Below are 19,845 nucleotides of genomic sequence, written 5' to 3' on the forward strand. Positions count from 1 at the left end.
TCGAACTGATACTCGGAGCTACCCCGATGCAGAGATAGAACTGTCTGGCGTTCTTCAGTGTTGGTCTTGTCTTGTCCTTGCCTCCGTGGGGTAAGTCAGACAGTTCTGCCGTTACCGACGGAGGGACCTCTCCAACCTTGGTGTGGAGACAAAGTGAGTCCCGGCTTGTCTAAGGATAAGTCCTGGCTCTTTGTCTATGTACTGTCCAGTCTTGTGTTAGTGTCGTGTTAAAGATGAGTCCCAGCTTTTTGAAGGATACGTCCTGGCTCTATGTTGATGTTCAGTTCCCAGTCTGTCTCCGAGTTCCAAACTCCGAGCTATCAGCCTCTGCATCTCAAGACCCAAGACCCCAGCCTGTCTCCCAGCTCCAGCCTCAAGACACGCCAGCCTGTCTCCCAGCTCCAGCCTCAAGACACGCCAGCCTGTCTCCCAGCTCCAGCCTCAAGACACGCCAGCCTGTCTCCCAGCTCCAGCCTCAAGACACGCCAGCCTGTCTCCCAGCTCCAGCCTCAAGACACGCCAGCCTGTCTCCCAGCTCCAGCCTCAAGACACGCCAGCCTGTCTCCCAGCTCCAGCCTCAAGACACGCCAGCCAGCCTCCAAGACCCAACCCTCAAGACAAAGACCCCAGCCTGTCTCCAAGACCCGACCCTCAAGACAAAGACCCCAGCCTGCAGCCCAAGCCTCTTGACCGCAGCCAAGACCTGTCCTGTAGTCATGCCATGTCCTTGCCTGTTTCTGGAGACCCGAGGCCGAGACAAGACCCAAGTTCTGGGTCCTGGTCCAGTCTCTGGCTTGGAGCCCAAGCCCAGGCTTCTAGTTCATAGTTCCTTGTCCGGGTTCATTGTCTAGTCCATGTCCTGGCCCTAGTCTGCAATCTTGTCCCTGCTCATTGTCTGTATCCTGTCATGCCTGTACTCTAGTCAAGTCCGGTTCCTAGTACTTCAGTGTCCGTGTCTTGCATCTGGGTCGCTACCAGTGCCCACATTGTGACAACAGCAGGCTATCAAGAAGGCAAATGGGGATGTTGGCCTCTACTGCCAGAGCAATTGAATTTAAGAGCAGGGAAGCTATGTTTCAAATGTACAGGATACTGGTGAGGCCACATCTGGAGTACTGCATATAGTTCCGGTCTCCTTACTGGCTTTGGAGGTGGTGCAGAGGAGGTTCACCAGGTTGATTCCAGCGATGACGGGGTTGGACTATAAGGAGATATTGAGTCCCCTGGGTCTGTACTCGCTGGACTTCAGAAGAGTGAAAGGAAATCTTATAAAAACATATAAAATTATGAAAGGTGTAAATAAAATAGAGGCAGGACAGCTGTTTCCACTGATAGGTGAGTCTAGAACTAGGGGACATAACCTCTAGATTCGGGACAGTAGACTTAGGATGAAGATGAAAAGGAACTGTTTTTCCCAGAGGGTGGTGAATCTGTGGAATTCTCTGCCCAATGAAGCAGTGGAGGCTAACTCAGTAAATATATTTAAGACAAGGTTGAATGGATCTTCGCATAGTTGGGGAATTAAGGGCTATGGGGAAAGCCAGGTAGGTGGAGATGAGTCCATGGTCAGATCAGCCATGATCTGATTGAATGGCGGAGCAGGCTCGACGGGCCAGATGGCCTACTCCTGCTCCTCTCATGTTCTTATGCGGATCGAATGGTCTGTACTGTGCCGTTCTGTTCTAAGTTCTGCTTATAAACTTTATTGATATTCAAAACATTTACAAGAAAAAAGCATGCAGGACCTTTTCATTCTTAAATCCGCAGACTACGCGTTAATTAGCGTTAATCCAAAGCACTGTTACCGTACATGCCGCCCCCTGGGATGAAATACCATTTCAATGATTGAAGGGGCTTCCTTACCGCACCCTATCCTCCCTCCCTCCACCTGGTGGCGGAAGAACATTACTCTGCCGTGTCCCCTCCCCCTTGTCCTTGTATTAGCCCTTGCCCTTCCCTTGGACAACATTGGTGTCGTGGAGAGGGGAGACTTACTGCATGGGCAACTGCCAGTCTTCCATACAACCTTGCCCAGGCCTGCGCCCTGGAAAGGACACTCCAGCGTCGCCTCACCGCGACGGCACAACACGAAAAAAGACTTTCCAGTCGCAGACACATGGTCTAGCGAGACTAACGGATGCCAACCCTTCCCCCACTGAACCCCTGCGGCACAACCTCTTCTTCACCCTTAAAGGAAACATAGCACTTGACAGCAAACAGTTGTACCGAGCTGGGTGGTATCGTGCTCAAGCGGTTAAAATCGCTGGGTTAATGGTTCAGTCAGCGGGGAGGCGTGGATTCAAATCCCAACCACTGCCAATGGACAGGGCTTCTGATTCTTCTGTCCCGCCAGGACAATGCACCAGAAAATGTTTCCCTCGATGAGGATGGGGAATTAGTTATGATTTGTCTGGCTCGGTTTGTAATGTGACTGTTGTGGTTTGAATTTACAACAAATGATTTTATTTGTAAAACTGAACGAGCCCCTGCGGCGTCCCGACACTCAGCGGCGGTCGGATTTTCCACCTGCGAAAGAGGCCGGTCTCCCCAGGGGAATTCTTTTACAAGGGTGTCTTTCCCATGTACATCGGGGACCTGGGGTGTAGGGTGCTGCATAGACTGGTGCTCTGTAATAAGTTCACAAACAAGAGGAAATCTGCGGTGCTGGAAATCCAAACAACGCGCACAAAATGCTGGAGGAACTCAGCAGGCAGAGATGACTGGAAGAGATCGAGTATCACAGGTACATGGAGTATGCGAGGCTGCAGACCCCATCCGGATATCTGAAGAGGCTGCTTCTCTCGGGATGCATTCTAGCCCCACCTTCTTCATATGCGGTCATCCATGGGGCGGGAGGATGGTGGGGGTTGAGTGAAAGGAGGGAGGAGGATGTAGTGGTAAACTCGTTTTTGAGGCTGCTAAAAATTGCTATCCGCGGGTCCTAGCGGCGGGCAGCAGAGGGTTCCGCCGGGGATGACTGTCCAGCGATCTTCCGGGAAGTATGTCCGTGCCCGGGTAACCGTGGAGAGCTGTTCCGGGGCCGTTGGGAACTGCAGGGGATAAATGTCATCCTTGATCAGGATGGGAATATTTTAGTTTAATTTGGTCTGTTTTACTGTTTATCTAAGTTACGATACTTATTGTAGTAACGTAGAATGTAATTTGTAGGACGTGTTTGTTTAGCAATCAGTGTTAGCTTGTATGTTAATTGTTGTTTGTTGTATTGTAGAACGAAATTTGTAATAAATATATTACACCAAAATAAACCAGAAACTAATTATGCGGTGGCCTGACACGCAGCGCGGTCAGTTTTTTCACCTGGGAGTGGATGTGGGTGTGGTGGGTGGCGATGTCCCCAGTGGAAGTCCTTTTACGAGTGTGTCCTTCCCGTGTACATCAGGGACCTGGAGTGCAGGGTGCTACATAGAGCTGTGCTCTGCAACAAGTTCATCACTTTCTACACGGATCTCCCAGCCACCCGTCGTTCCGCGGGCTGAAAGAGACCGTGTACCATATAAACAGCGAGTGTGCGAGGCTGCAGCCCCTATCAAATATCTGCGGGGGCTGTTTCTCGCTTTGTGGTCGCATTTTAACCCCGTCCTCGTTATCTTTGGTCATTCACTAAAGAGGGGAGGAGGGAGGAGGATGTCCTCGTTCGTCCACTCCAGAGGTTGACTAAGGTACCTATCCATGAGTCTTGGAGACGTACAGTGGAGGTTCTGACAGGGCTGACTGCCTGGGGGAGAGGGAAGAGAGCAAAAATAGAGAGACAGGACTGGGACCAGAAGGGGAGCATGTTTACCTGAAAATGGAAAATCTAATTATTCATTCAATTGGAATTGTAGATCAGCCAGATGGAATCAGACCTGTAATTCTCAGTTTCCATTGTACCTGCCACTTCCGCTACCAGTCTCACTTCCCATCATCAACCAGTCTCTCACCACCTCCCTCCCAATCGCCTGTGGGGGTGGGGGTGTGCATTTTCCACCGCGGAAGTAATTTTTATGTTCTCCTTGTAAACGTTTGGGCTTCCTCCGTGTGCTCGAGTTTTGCTCCAACATTCCAAAGACTCACGAGTTCGGATTTGTAAACTGTGGACATGCTCTGCTGGCGCTAGAAACATGGCGATACTTGCGGGCTGCCCCAGCACATCCTTGGGCGGCGTTGCTCGTTGACGCAAATTTTGCGTTTCAGTGCGTTTCAGTGTACATGTGACAAATTAAGCCAATCTTAACCACCTCTGGACTCGGCCATCCCATTCGTCCTGAGTGCTCTCTCTCGATTCACTGAGTTCTGATACAGGGTCTGGACGTGAGAAGTTGACCATTCCTTCCCCACCACTCGCTAAGTTCCTCCAGCAGATGGTGAGAGCTCCATATCGCAGCGTCTGCCGTCTCTGGTATCTGAATATTGTCTGGTCTTGCTCTGTGTACGAATGGACTGCTCAGTTCACTGCGGGGTTGCAATTGGGATTGGACAGAGTGTGTGTGAGCGGTAGAATCTGAGGGTGGGAATAATTGTTGTGAAGGTGGGAGAATGGAATGAGATCCTCGTGTATTGGTATTGGTTTACTATTGTCACATGTGCCGAGATGCAGTGAAAAGCTTGTTCAAAAATATTAAATTCTTACCTAGTGCATTGAGGTAGAACAAGGTAAAACAATAACAATGCTGAATAAAGTGTAACAGTTACAGAGAAAGTGCAGTGCAGGTGAACGATAAAGTGCAACATCATAATGAGGTAGATTGGATGTCCAAGGAGGGTGGGGTCCTTGATTATACTGGATGCTTTACTGAGACAATGGAAAGTGTAGACAGAGTCCATGGAGGGAAAATTAGTTCCGGAGATGTGCTGGGCAATGTCCACAACTCTCGACAATTTCTTGTGATCATGGGCCAAACGTTGCCTCTCCAAGCCATGAAGCATCCATTAGAATGGTGCATTGATATATTTTGCAAGGGTTGACAGGAACTTTCTTACTTTGTCCAAATCTGAAACATTGTGTCCAGCTGTTAGAATTCTTCTACCATGAAACCACAGCGGAAAGAATGCAGTCTGTGAGATCGCAGTAAAGAATGCAGTCTGTGAGATCGCAGTAAAGAATGCGGTCTGTGAGATCGCAGTAAAGAATGCAGTCTGTGAGATCACAGCTTTCTAGTTGTAAACAACACACAGTGGCAACTTTATTAAGGGCACCTGTACTCTGCTTATTATGAAGATATCTAATCAACCAATCATGTGCAGGAACTTAATGCATGAAAACATGCTGATGTGGTCAAGTGATTCGGTTGTTTTTCAGACTAAACATCAGAATACGGAAGAGAAGGGATCTAAGTGACTTTGACTGTGGAATGATTGTTGGTGCCTGATGGGGTGGTTTGAGTAGATCAGAAACAAGTCTTCTCTTGGGGTATTAACATACAACAGTTTCTAGCGTTTACAGAGAAGGTGTGAAAAACAAAACATAACAATCCAGTGAGTGGCAGCTCTGTGAGTAAAAGGTCGTCTTAATGAGAGAAACCAGAGGAGAATGGTTAGACCGGTTCAAGCTGACAGGAAGCAACATATTACTCAGTGGCTTGGGGAAGAGTATCTTTGAATACACTCTGAATAAAACCTCGCAGTATATGGGCTACAGCAGCAGAATGTCATGGTCCGGTCTGTGAAGTCCACATTCCGGTTCACGGTCCGGTTCGTGGACTCAGGACTCCGGGTCTTCCAGCTGTCCATCGTTTCATTGAGTTAAGCATAGGCATCTGACTCCCATCTTGGGGCTTGGAATATAAGTAGCTTTGGGTTTGAGTGTGAGCTGCTGGTTTGATTTGGCAGTCCCCCTTGAAGTAACCTGCTGATGGAAGGGTAGTGAAACCATTCGTGATCTCTAGGCCTGGTTGGAGGACCACTGCTTCATGGAGCCCTGTTGCCACTCATTGCAGTAGTCTTTGCGGTATGGATTCGGCTGTTTCACAGGCCAGCTGGGTGACTGTCAGTAACTCCGACCTAGGTAGGGATCTGACTGATCCCGTAGCCAGTGGAGGCTGCTAGCTGTAACTGCGACTCGGAGCAACCCTGAAGCAGAGATGGAACAGTCTGTCATTATTTGGCGTTTGTCTTGTCCTTGCCTCCGTGGGGTAAGTCAGACCATTTTGCCGTTGCCCTGCGGGGGGACGTGTCTTGTTTTGTCTTTGCCTCTGTTGGGTAAGTCCGGCCGTTCAGCTGTTACCCAACAGGTGAATCTGTCCCACCTGTCCCGGCTCTATGCCTATGTACTGTCCTGTCTCATGTTGGCGTCATGTTAACGATGAGTCCGGCTTTTCGAAGGACAAGTCCCGGCTCTATGTTGATGTTCAGTTCCCAGTCTGTCTTTCAGCTCCAGCCTCCGAGTTATCAGCCTCCACATTTCAAGACGAAGCTCCCGCAGCCAAGCTCCAAAAACCCGAGCCTCGAGGATCCCAAGCCAAGCTCCAAGAACCCAAGCCTCGAGGATCCCAAATCAAACTCCAAGAACACGAGCCTCGAGGTTCCCAAGCCAAGCTCCAAGAACACTAACCACACAGATCCCAAGCCATGCTCCAAGAACACTAGCCTCAAGGATCCCAAGTCAAGCACCAAGAACCCTAGCCTCAAAGACCCCAAGCCAAGCTCCAGGACCCCAGCCTGCAGCCCCAAGGCTCTAGACCCCAGCCATGTCCTGTCCCGTAGTCATGTCATGTTCTTACCTGGTTCTGGGGCCCGGGCCCGAGGCAAGACCTGGTTCTGGGTCCTTGTCCAGTCTCTGGCTCGGAGCCCAAGCCCAGGCTCCTAGTGCATATTTCCTTGTCCGGGTTCCCTGTCTTGTCCATGCCCTAGCCTGAGTTTGCATTCTTGTCCCTGCTCCTTGTCTGTATCCTGTCACATCCTACTTTAGTCAAGTCCTGCTTTTTGTACTTCAGTGTCTGTGTCTTGCATTTGGGTCAGTTTCCAGCACCCCATTTTGACACAGAAGACCCTGAACATACACTCAGTGGTCACTTTATTTGATGTAGGAGGTACCCCTGAGGGTATTTCTGATGAATCGGAGCTCAGGGAAATAGAGGCTACTGTAATCAATTGGGTCCACAAATTCTGATGTGTTCTCTTCTTATTCAGTATGTGGGTTCTGACCTAAGAGGAAGGTAGAGTTGTCCCAGTACCTTGAACTGCTGTAGTTCATGTGGTGACTGAGATGTGTGCACATTGGCTTCTGTGGTTCCAGTGACCCTACGTCGAGCATTCATCATTGGCTGTCAGGTCTCAGGGCACCCCGAGGTGGTGGATAGTGATGGAGAAGTGATTGTCTCCTTTGTATCCTCCCTTCCAAACTTCCTATTCCACACCGACGTGTCTGTCTGTGGCTGGAGGCCAAATACAGGTTGGAGGAGCAACACCTCATATTCCAAACTGATGGCATGAACATGAATTTCCAAATATGAAGATTATTTGTCAAATGTACATCGAAACATCGAAATATTCCATCTGTGTCAATGACCAACGCAGGCCAAGGATTGTGCTGAGGGCAGCCCGTGAGTGTCACCAACATCGCATGCCCACAACTTACTCACCCTCGCCCGGGTGTCTTTGTGGAAGAAAACCAGAGTACTCGCAAGGAATCCATGAGGTCACAGAGTGGACATACAGACTCCTTACAGACAGCAGCAGGAAATGAACAGTGCTGTAATATGCTATGCTGACTACTGTGATACCATGTTGCTCTTCTCTAATTTCTGGTAACCATTCCCCTCTGTTTCCCCACCTCCACCTCCTCTTTTTAGTTATATTCCTCATTGCCCATTCTGGAAGTCATTCTCTTTCCCTCCCTCGCCCACATGACCTGTCCATCACAGCACTCTGGTTCCCCACTGCCTTTCCTTTCTTCCATGGCCCACGTTCCTCTCCTATTGGATTCCTTCTTCTACCCTCCACCTCTTCCACCTTTCACATCCCAGCTTCTTACTTCATTGAACCTTCCCCAATCACCTATCTACCCTCTCACTTCAACTTGCCTATCACCTGACAGATTGTAAATTCCTCCCCCAGCTTCTGACCCCTTCCTTTTCAGTCCCGATGAAGGTTTATTTATTCCCATTCATGCTGTCTGACCTGCTGAGCTGCTGCAGCATTTTGTGTGTTGCTTCGATGTTCCTTGGTGTCTGATATCCCATGTTAGAGATTCACACACCTCAGAGAGCCATATTAATCCACAGAGTTACATAATATCAGCTTTACTCTTCTAAGTTAGGCTTCAATGACAACATTTTCAAATCGCGACGAGGCAGGAAATGATGAAATATTTGGGACTGCAAAAAGGTCATGAAATTGCTCATCACATTGGCCTGAGAGGTCTATATTTCCCTGTTTTATCTCTCCCTCCTGAGAATGCAGGATGATATATATATATATATATATATATAATATTTATATTGTAGAAGATAACAATCTGTGGGAAAAGTTGCGAAGGCAGAGCATAACTGGAGTTTTCACTTTCTTCTCAGCTCCCTCACACAAAGCTGTGAGATGCTGATGAACAGAAATACTTCAATAGGAGTTTGAGGAGAGTTGGAATGTCACCAACAACTCAAGTAAATTTCTACAGATGTGCCGAGGAGAACATTCTGACCAGTTGCATTACCGTCTGGTACACACAAAATCGCAAAAAGATGCAGAGGGTTCCAGATACATCCAGCTCCATCACAGGCACAACCATCCCCACTGTCGAGGACATCTTCAAAAGGTGATGCCCCAAGAGGGCAGCATCCATCATGAAGGAACCTCACCATTCAGGACATCTCATTGCTACCTTCAAGGAGGAGGTCCAGGAGCCTGAATAGACCCACTTTCAACGTTTTAGTCAAATCCCCTTTTCCTTTAACATCTGGATTCTGAATAGTCAATGAACACTACCCCACCAGATTTGTTAATCTTTACTGTATTTCTTCTGTTTCATGTATTCCACCATACTGTTGCCACAGAACAACACATCTGATGATATATGTCAGTGATAATAAGCCTAGTTTGGATTCTGATTTGAACTTGGTATGTTTGCCCTTCAGCCAAAAAGGAACGTGCTGCCCCTGACTCTTAGTATGGCCCTCCTAATAGCTTTTCACATAACAGTCGACTCCAGATAGATCCTACATAATGCCCTCGAAGTCAACGCTGCTTCAGTTCCGGATTTGAACCCATGGTCCTGCACTGTCTTTATCCATAACTATCTAAAAAGTAACATTGGAACTGAAATCAGTTTATTATTGTCTGATATATCAACACATGGAAAAGCTTGTGTTGCATACTGTTTCTACAGATAAAATAGTGCATTGAGGTAGAACGAGGTAAAGCAATAACTGAAAGCAGATTGCAGAATAAGCAAGCAGAATGGACAAAGGAAAATCGGTTGATGTTGTGTACTTGGATTTTCAGAAGGCATTTAACAAGGTGTCACACATGAAGCCACTTAACAAGCTACGAGCCCATGGTATTACAGGAAAAATGGTAGCATGAATATAGCACTGGCTGATTGACAGAAGGCAAAGAGTGGGAATAAAGGGAGCCTTTTCTTGTTGGTTACTGGTTCCAGTGGTGTTGGGACCAATTCTTTTTGAATTAAATATTAATGATTTTGATGATGGAATTGATAGCTTTCCTGCAAAGTTTGCAGACGATAAGAAGACAGGTGGAGGAGCAGGTAGTTTTGCTAAAGTAGAGGTTACAAAATGACTTAGACAGATTACGAGAATGGGCAAGAAAGTGGCAATTGAAATGTAGTGTTGGAAAATGTATGGTCATGCACTTTGATAGAAGAAGTAAATGTACCGAATACTTTCTAAGCTTAGAGAAAATCTGAAATCTAAGATGCAACGCGACTTGGGAGTCCTTGTGTAGAACACCCTGAAGGTTAACATGCAGGTAGAATCGGTTGTGGCGAAGGCTAATGCAATGTACTTTTCATCTCAAGTGGTCGAGAACATAAGAGCAGGGATGTGATCCTGAGGCTTTATAAGGCACTGGTGAGGCCTCACATTGAATATTGTAAACAGTTTGGGCTCCTCATCTAAGAAAAGATGTGCCGGCATTAGAGGGTTAGGAGGACGTTCACAAGTATGATTTTGGAATGAAAGGGTTATCATACAAGGAACGTTTGAGAGCACTGGGTCTGTACTCATTCAACATTAAAAGGATGAGGGGGCGTCTTATTGAAACCTTTCGAATGTTGAAAGGCCTAGACAGAGTAGCTGTGGAAAGGATGTTTTCCATGGTGAGGGAGTCTAGAACAAGACAGCACAACATCAGCATAGAGGGACGTCCGTGTAAAACAGTTATGTGAAGAAATTTCTTTAGCCAGGGGTAGTAGACTTTGTTACCACAGGCAGCTTTGGAGACCAGGTCATTCGGTGTACTTAAGCAGAGTTTGATAGTTTCTTGATTGGACATGGCATCAAAGGTTACGGGGAGAAGGGAAGTTGGGCTGAGGAGGGGAGAAAAGGATCAGCCATGATTGATTAGTGCAGCAGATTTTTAAGCCAAATGGCCTAATTCTTCTCCTATGACTTATGGCGTATGGTTTATGGAACTCAATAGATTACAAATGAAAAGTCTACCCTCGGCGTACCAGTGACCAAGATGTCTCACTCCCCAACAGACTGAATATCTCCGTCTGGATGAAGCTGAGGTGAGGAAGACCCTTGCCAAGTCAACTCACGCAAAGCTGCGGGGCCCAATAATAGACCATGTCGGGTTCGAAAAGACTGCGCAGCCCAGATAACTGAGGTGCTGATGGATATATTCAGCTTCTCTCTGGAAATGCTCATTGTCCCGTCAGTTTTCAGGACAGCAACCTTCATTCCAGTTTTAAAGAAGGTGACGGTAACCTGTCTAAATGACCATTGTCCGGTGCCATTAACATCAACCATTATGAAATGCTTTGAGTGGCTGATCATGGAACACATTAAAGCCTTAATCCTGGCCACATTGGACCCCTTCCAGTTTGATTATTGCTTGAATTGATCCAGTGATGATCAGTGACCTCTGCCCTCCACTCTGTGCTGCTCCAGTTGGAAGATGGGGTCTCATATGTTAGGCTGCTGTTATAAACTTCAGTTTGGCATTTAACACCATCATACTCCAGGAAATAGTGGGTAAACTATTTTCACTGGGTCTTAACACCTCTATTCCCATTGCATTGAGCACGGGTACTCTCCAGGGCTGTGTGCCCAGTCGGCTGCAATTCACACTCCTGACACGTGACTCAAACCGAGTCATCTAGTTTGCAGATCATACAACATTGGTTGGCCTCGTCAACAGTGATGATGAGTTGTAGTCCAGAGAGGCTTCTGAACTCCCTGCCGTCTCACATTCACAGTGTCACCAGCAAATCTGTTTGTGCCTTAAAATATTGAATTTATAAAATTTACTTGGTTTATTTATGCTTAATTCATCTGTAGATTTTATCCTTTAAGTTATTGTGCATGTATGTTATGTGTACTACTGTGCTTTACAGCTCTGTCCAGTGAAACATTGTATCGTTTGATGGTATACATGTAATATAATCAAATGACAATAAAGTTGACTCGAATTGATGGGAGAGGGAAGAGTTGAGAGAGTCCGAGGTGTGTGTGGGGTTTTTGACAATGCTGGCTCAGGCAGCAGGAAGTGTAGGCAGAGGTCAAGGAGGGGAGGCTTGTTTTTGTGATGTGCAGTTTCTTGCGGTCACAGACAGAGCAGTTACTGTACCGAGCCGTGATGTATCCGGTCAACATGATTTCTATGATTCGAATAGAGAAGGAAGTTCATGCTGAAACTGAACCCAAAGCTCGAAGGTTAAAATTATTACTTGTCCCTGCCCATGTGTAACAAATAGTTTGTTGTCTGAGTGTGCTTAGAGGGTGTGCAGTTACCCACTGAGGATAGTTGAGCCTTGTGTCTAGTTCTTTATAGTATTTTTCCAATTCTCCACCCTCATCACTAGAGACCCTTAGAATCATCTTCCAGTCAACCTGCAGAACTTAATTCCCTGAATCTGGAATAATTTCAGTTTATCTCTACCACACACCGACCTTTCCCCGAAATGTGACGACCAGATTAGACCAGGGGTTCGCAACCTGGGGTCAGCGGAGTCTTGGTTAATTGCAGGGGTCCATAACATAAAAAAAGGTTGGAACCCCTGTACTAGGCTGTTCAGAATGCTTCACTGTGACCATAAGTCCATAAGACAGAGAAGCAGAAATAGACCATTTAGCCCATTGAGTCTGTTCCGCCATTCCATCGGGACTGATTTATTATCTCTCTCAAACCTCATTCTCCTGCTTTCTTCCCATAACCATTGACACCTTGTCTAATCAAGATCCTATCAACCTCTGCTTTAAATATATCTACCAACTTAGACCCCACAGGCGTCTGAGGCATTGAATTACACAGATTTACCACCCCCGGTTAAGGTGATTTCTCATTTCTGCCTCTATTCAAAACATTTCACGAACCACTTCTTCACCCTGCCTTGCCCCCTGTGATGAACTAAACACATTTTCTCCGAGTTTTCCTCCTTTCTAATACGACTTGCGGAATTGCATCTCTTTTCTTTCTTCCTCCCTACATTGAACACTTCCCCTTTCTCAGTGAAAACCTGTGCCTGTCCATTCTCTGCTACCTCCCCATCCTATATTTATCTCTTTGAAGTGTCCCACAATCCTCCTCTTGATCCACCCCTTCTCCAAGTTTGCTTCATCTGTCAGCTTGGAAACTCTGTCCAGTGCAAAAGTTCCAGTCAGTAACATATATGCAGAAAGGGAATGCACTTTAAAAGTTCAAAGCTAAAATAAATTTATTATCAAAATATGTATATGTCACCATACATGACCCTGAGATTGAACTTCTTGCAGGCATACACAGTTAATCCAAGAAGCACAATAGAATCAATGAAAGATCACACCCAAAAGGACGAACAAACAACTAATGTGCAAAGAGAACAAACTGTGCCAATACAAAAGGGAAATAAAAAGCCATAAATATCGAGAACATGAGATGAAAAGTCCTTGAAAGTGAGTCTATAGGTTATGGGAACACTTCAGTAATCTGATCCACTCTGTACTTCCATATCTGAAAGATAACATTTTCAGATTTAATTCTTTCCTATTTTCAACAAACTCTCAGACCAGTCTGTTTACAATTCCATATCTCCTTAGGGCATTGGATACATTTGGCCTATTGAGTCTAAATCTGACACTTCATGGGGTGATCCCAACACCCACATTCTATTCTTAAATTTCCATCAGTTCCTCTCAGGCTGTGCTGAATAGCTGTACAGTCAGAACGGTTTAAAATGGTCAATTAACCTATCTGGGCTGCACCTTCAATCCTGACATGGTCTCACATCGCTTACCTTTTCAAAACTATTGGCTGGATTCCCCTCATCATCCCTATTCATTGATCAAGAGTCTCTGAAATTTGGGTGAGACAACTGATCCAGAGGGTGTGGGGTTGCAGAGAGAGGGAGGGGTGTGTGGTCCAGAGTGGGGTTACAGAGAGAGGGAGGGCTCTGCCTGAGAGACCTCTCCCACCGTGAAGCAGTCCACAGGATAAGCAAAGATAATGTCACTGTTGGATTGAATGGGTTAACCATTTGTGAATACTTCCTCATTTTATTTCCCTTTCTTGATTTGAGTATTCTCTTCAACAATTTTATCCACACATTGCAGCTGCTGCAGGAGAGGGCAGTGACACCTTAAGTGTCTGTCTGATTAACTGTGGAGATGAGCAGTGCACTCACTGATTCTGGGTATGTAATTCCATGCTTGTAACAAACTCTGGCAAGAACTGGTGATGTGACACCTTGTACAGCGTCTGATTATTGACGCAATTTTTGGATTCTACGTCCTGTTTAATGATGGTGGGGCATTGTACAGAGTCCGATCATTGGTGGACTTAGTGGGGTCCTATGTCCTGTTTATTGGTGGTGGGGCGTTGTACAGAGTCTGATCATTGCTGGAGTTTGTGGGGTTCTACGTCCCATTTATTGGTGGACTTGGTTGTGATTCTCAACTCCCGGCATAATCCAGGACAGCAATGGGCTCTCCAACCCTCCACACTCCTGCTGTCTCGTCAGCCCTTTTGCTCACTTTAGGTCTGTATCCTTCTGTTCCTGCCCATTCTCGTGCCTGTTCCAATGCCTCTTTAATGTACTAAATGTATCTGCCCGGAGCACCTCTGACAATAAATTCAAAACTATACAGAAATTAATCTCCTTGAAACCCCTTCTTGGCAACTTAAATCTGCATCCTCTTGTTGCTGACACATCACCCATGACGAAAATACATTCTAGTGATCAACTCTCTCTGTGCCTCTCCTAGCATTCTATTCCTATCAGGTCACCCCTTGTCCTCCTTCACTCCAGAGGGTGAGAGGGTGGGAGCGAGGGAGGGAAGGAGAGAGGGTGAGGGGGTGAGAGAGAGAGAGCGGGAGAAGGAGAGAGAGAGAGGGAGAAAGAGGGAGGTGGGGGGGGGAGAGGGAGAGCGAAAATGGATGTCCTCCAATCCAGGAGGAGGTATTCTGGTAAATCTCCATTGAGATCTCTCCAGCACAATAACTTCTTATGTACAGTGTGATGACCGTAACTCAGAGTGCAGCCTGACTGGTGGCTTGTAACATTCCAACATATTCTTTACAAATTTGGCTCCAGTTCCGCAATTTGTTTAATCTTAAAAAATTTAAACTTTGTAGTTTAATTTATCGAAATTACTTTTTAAAGCCTTCTGTGAGTGATCCATTTTTTTTTACTTTGGAAAACTAAAGGTACTAATTCTTTTTTTGGATTTATTTAAATAGATAGATAGATGTCTTTTGAACAATTAGTTGATAAATATTCTCTTTCATCCTCACACTTTTTACATTACCTTCTAGTTAGACATTTCTTACAAAAGTATTCAAGTAATTTTCCTTATATATTGGAGGATAACCTGTTAGATACGATTATGAAGGGTTCTATTGGAAAAAAATATAATTTATTACTACAATGGGATAAGCGTCCTTTGTTTAAAATTAAACAAGATTGGGAAAAGGAACTCAATCTGACTTTTGTGACGGAGGATTGGACACGAATTCTGAAGCTGGTTAACTCTTCTTTGATCTGTGCTATGTATCCTAATGTTGACAGTTATTGTGATAGATGTAAAACTGAGACAGCTACACTGACACACATGTTTTGGTCTTGTTCTATACTGGAACAGTTCTGGAAGTCAGTTTTTTTTGACAATTTCTAAAGCACTTAAAATTAACTTACAACCCAACAAATTAACTGTGCTTTTTGGAATAATTCCTCAAAATATCCGTGGTATCTCTGTGTCTGACCAACATGTTATTGCATTTGTTACATTGATAACCAGGAGGGCCAGTTTGTTGAAGTGGAAGGATACGTCGGCTCCCACTTTGTCACAATGGTTCTCTCAAGTGATGCTATGTCTTAGTTTGGAGAAAACTAGAGGTCGAACCTTTGAACCTTAATTTGATTTTGAGAAAACATTCATTTATTTGTTCGTTATTATGATTTGAGTTAATTGATAGATTTTCTCCACGATCTAATTGTAAATTTCCGGTATATATTTTTTCCTTCCTGGTGATTTGATGTTTATCTTTAGAAGCTTTTTGTATGACGCATGTCTCCGAGGTTGCAGACCTAACGGTTTTATCCCCAATTTTCTGATTAGTAGGGGTTTTTTAGTTATGACAAAAATTTTTCAATCTTTAAAATAATGATTTTTTTCTTGAGACATTGTACGTGTTGCTTACATCGATGTGTTACTTTTTGAATAATAATAATAATAATAATAATAATAACAAAAAGACTTGAAAAGCAAGTAACATTGCAACATATCATCCCATCTCATATTCTGCGCACTGCCCCATGAAGGGAAGTATACCGTATGCATCTTTCACCATCCCATCCACCTACGTTGCTACTATCAGACAACAACGGTCTTAGAGTCTCTGCTTATAAACACAAGAGGTTCTGCAGATGCGGTAAGTTTTGAGCGACACATACAAAGTGCTGTAGGAACTCGATGAGACAAACATTCTGTGTGACTTGCTGAGTTCTCTAGTATTCTTGAAATTTCTCTGCTCATCACCTTTCCTTGGGACCCTACCATTTAGTGTTGGCATTGACTTTCCAAAATGCATCCACCTCACACTTGTTAACGTTAAATTCCATCTGCCATTGCATCACCAAACTTTTCACCTGCACTTTGTCCTGTGGCAACATTCGACACTCTTCCCTGCTAATCACAACATTGTTACTTAGTATGTCGTTTGCATACTTACTAACCTCCAACCTCTGGAGACACAAACGACGGCCGATGTGGGTATGTGGAGCAACAAACAACTCACAGGAGGAACTCAGTGTTCAGCAGGTCTGTGGGAAGGAAAGCATTTGTAGATGTTCTGGATTGAGACCCTGAATCTGGACTGAGATTGCGGGGGAGAGAGAGAGAGTGGTAAACACATATAGCTACTGCACACATAATACACGAGGAACAGAGCAGGTCAGTCAGCATCTATGGAGAGGAATAAACAGAGAGTGTGTGGGCCAAGACCCTTCATCAGGATTGGTATATAAGGAGGCAGGAGCCAGAATAAGGAGTGAGGAGGGGCAGATACTACACCTGCCCTACTCCCACCTGCCCCTTGACCTCCTTCCTCACCATTATTCAAGGCCCCAAGCAGTCCTTCCATGTGTCACAATTCACCTGAGGGTCTATTGGGGTCATCTACTGTATTTGACGCTCTCGGTCTGGACTCCTCTACCTCGTTCAGACCCGACGCAGATTGAGGGATTGTTTTATTGAACACATTAGCTCCATCGAGTGCAAAAGGCAAATCCTCCATTGGCTACCCAGTTCAATACCCATTCCCATACTGACATGCCTGTCCATGGCCACCTCTACTGTCACAATGAAGCCAAACGCAGGTTGAAAGAGCAGCTCCTTATATTCATCTGGGTAACTTCCCACCTGATGCAAGAATATTGATTTCTCTGTCTTCCAGTAATTTCTTTCCCTTCTCCTTTCCCTTTCTATCTGTTCCCCATTCTGGTTCCCCTCTCACCCCTTCTCCTCTCGTGTTCATCACCTACCTCCAATGCCCTCCTCCTTCACTTTCTTCTAGAATGACCAATTAGCCTGCCAATCAGTGTGTCTTTGGACGTATGAGGAAGCCACATAGAATGTACAAACTTCTTACAGAGAGCAGTGGGAATTGAACACTGGTCACTGGTACTGAAAAGTGTTGTGCTAACCGTTGTGCGGACTGTGCCGCACATCAGACAAGCAACCTCGGTGTCAGTGCCCAAAGAGTGTCACACTGTCGCAGTAAGGTAGAGTCAAACAGCACTGGATCAGGCCCTTCAGCCCATCCAATGCATGTCAACTATGCCAGTCCCATTTGCTGGCTTCTTTCCCACATCCTTCTAAAATGTTTGATCCAGGTATCTGTCTAACTGCAAATTAAATGCAATTGTCCTGCCTCATGAACTTTCACCAGTAGCTTGTTCTGGGTACAGAGCACCCACTGAGTGAAAAACTTGTCTCATCCGGTCCCATTTAATCTCTCCCTTCTTTCCTGAAACAGGAGCCTCTGGTTCTTAATTCCACAGTCTTGGTAAAAGGTTGGGTTCATTCATCCTATTTCTGATGCTCATGATTTTATGTACCTCCAGAAGATGCACCACATTCTCCTAGGCTCCAAAGAATAAATCCCAAAATACACAACCTCCTTGCATAACTCAGTCCCTTGAGTCTGCTCAACATCATCCGAAATCTACCCTGCACTCCCTCCATGTAATGACCTTTGCACTTCAAAAGACCAGTGACAGGTGCCCTCCCCCATCTCTCTATCCGTTCCCCATTCTGGTTCCCCTCTGACCCCTTCTCACCTCGTGTCCATCACCTGCCTCCGATACCCCTCCTCCTTCCCTTTCTTCTGTTTAGAATGACCAATTAATCTGCCAATCAGTGTGTCTTTGGACGTATGAGGAAGCTGAACAGAATGTATAAACTTCTGACAGAGATCAGTGGGAATTGAACCCTGGTCATTGGTACTGTAAAGTGTTGTGCGAACCACTATGCCACCTGTGACAAGAATGCACATAGATTAAGATGCAGCTGTCCTGTGCTGGCACCAGTGGAATCAGCAGTTGGTCTGGCACCTGTCTTCAGGAGAGAAAGAGATAAGGAAAACAATGGAGCAGCATGTGGAGATGTTAATGAAGGGGAAGGAGAGCTGTCAAGAGCGGCTCACCCTTTGAACCCCGAACTGTTGGAAGTGATGGACAGGCGATACCCCAGCAGGGGGATAAAAAGGGACATGTTCGCTAAGGCGACACACACAACACCCGAGGTAACAAGACCCTGGAAGCGGTGCGTCTCTCACAAGTCGGTGGGAAGTATCGGGCCATAGACGCACAGTGTGGAAAGGCACGGTCGGCGGGAACCTGGTGTGTGTCCACCCTTGCCTGGGTGCTGGGTTCACCGCAGAGAAACGATCGTATCTGGAAACGGAGGAGTCACAGTCGGTGACCTCAGATGACATCCCAAAGGACTCGCCCGAAAGCTGACGGCGAAGGTCTGTGTGGAAGCTGTGTTGAATATTCATTCGTTTTGCTCTCTCTCTCCTTCCGCCCACACTGTCCATCGCCATGGCAGCGGTTACTGCGAACTGAACTGAACTAAATTGAACTGAACTTTACGTCACTTTGAAACTGGTCATTTACCCCGAGACAACGATAGAGCTTGATTAATCCTGTTATCTTAATTCTGTGTACATGTGTGTTTATCATTGCTGAACTGTTGCATTTATTATCCTTTTGATTAGGGTACTGTGTTGCTTGTTTCTTTAATAAAACTTTCTTAGTTCTAGTAATCCAGACTCCAACTGAGTGATCCATTTCTGCTGGTTTGGCAACCCAGTTACGGGGTACGTAACACACCGAACCTCAGGGGACTGTGCCGCACATCAGACAAGCCGCCGCAGTGTCAGTGCCCAAAGAGTGTCACACTGTCGAACGATGGTAGAGCCAAACAGCACAGGAACAAGAGCTTCAGCCCATGCAATGCATGCCAACTATGCCAGTCCCATTTGCTAGCATTTTCGCATATCCTTTTAAAACGTTCTAATCTGTGTATCTGTCTAACTGCATTTTAAATGTAATTGTACGGCTTCATCAACTTTCTTTGTTCGCTTGTTCCAGGTACAGAGCACTCACTGAGTGGAAAAGTTGTCTCTTCAAGTTCCATTAAGTCTCTCCTCTCTTACCTCAAAGACTAACCTTCTGTTTCTCAATTCAGTAGTCCTGGTAAAAGACTGGGTGTATTCATCCTATCTCTATCCCTTATGAATTTATGTACCTCGAGAAGACACTACACATTCTCCTAAGCTCCAATTAATAAATCCCAAAATACACAACCTCTGTGCATAACTCAGTCCCGTGAGTCTGCTCAACATCCTCCTAAGTCTACCCTGCACAATCTCCCTGTAATGAGCTTTGTACTTCAAAAAACCAGTGAGAGGGAACAGGGAACATTATTCGAGTGACGGAAATGAGGAAGTGGCACACTATCAGAGGGATGGTTTTGAGGGAGTGCAGCGCTATCAGAGGATCAGGACTGAGGGATCACAATGGGCGCATTGAGGGACTTCCGGAAGTGGTGGGCCACCGGGGTATTGATTGTCTGGTAGAAGGTAGTAAGCATATTATAATCTGAGTGTCTTGTAAATACTGAATGTTCGTACATTGTATATTTGTGATGTAAATAAACTTTTATAGTTTTGTAAAATAAAGGGCAGTAC

The 19,845-nt window shown here is 45.6% G+C and overlaps 1 protein-coding gene across 1 annotated transcript in view; it reads right to left on the minus strand.

Annotated features, from left to right (window-relative positions):
* Nucleotides 1–19,845, minus strand: part of LOC134351189 (myelin-associated glycoprotein-like) — a 469,309-nt gene that overhangs the window by 31,937 nt on the left and 417,527 nt on the right. Inside the window, 1 exon segment of the mRNA XM_063057299.1 lies at nt 6,999–7,010. Coding sequence (XP_062913369.1) covers nt 6,999–7,010 — 12 coding nt within the window.

The sequence above is a fragment of the Mobula hypostoma genome, chromosome 8 (genome assembly GCF_963921235.1).
Source record: "Mobula hypostoma chromosome 8, sMobHyp1.1, whole genome shotgun sequence".
In the NCBI taxonomy this organism is placed as follows: domain Eukaryota; kingdom Metazoa; phylum Chordata; class Chondrichthyes; order Myliobatiformes; family Myliobatidae; genus Mobula; species Mobula hypostoma.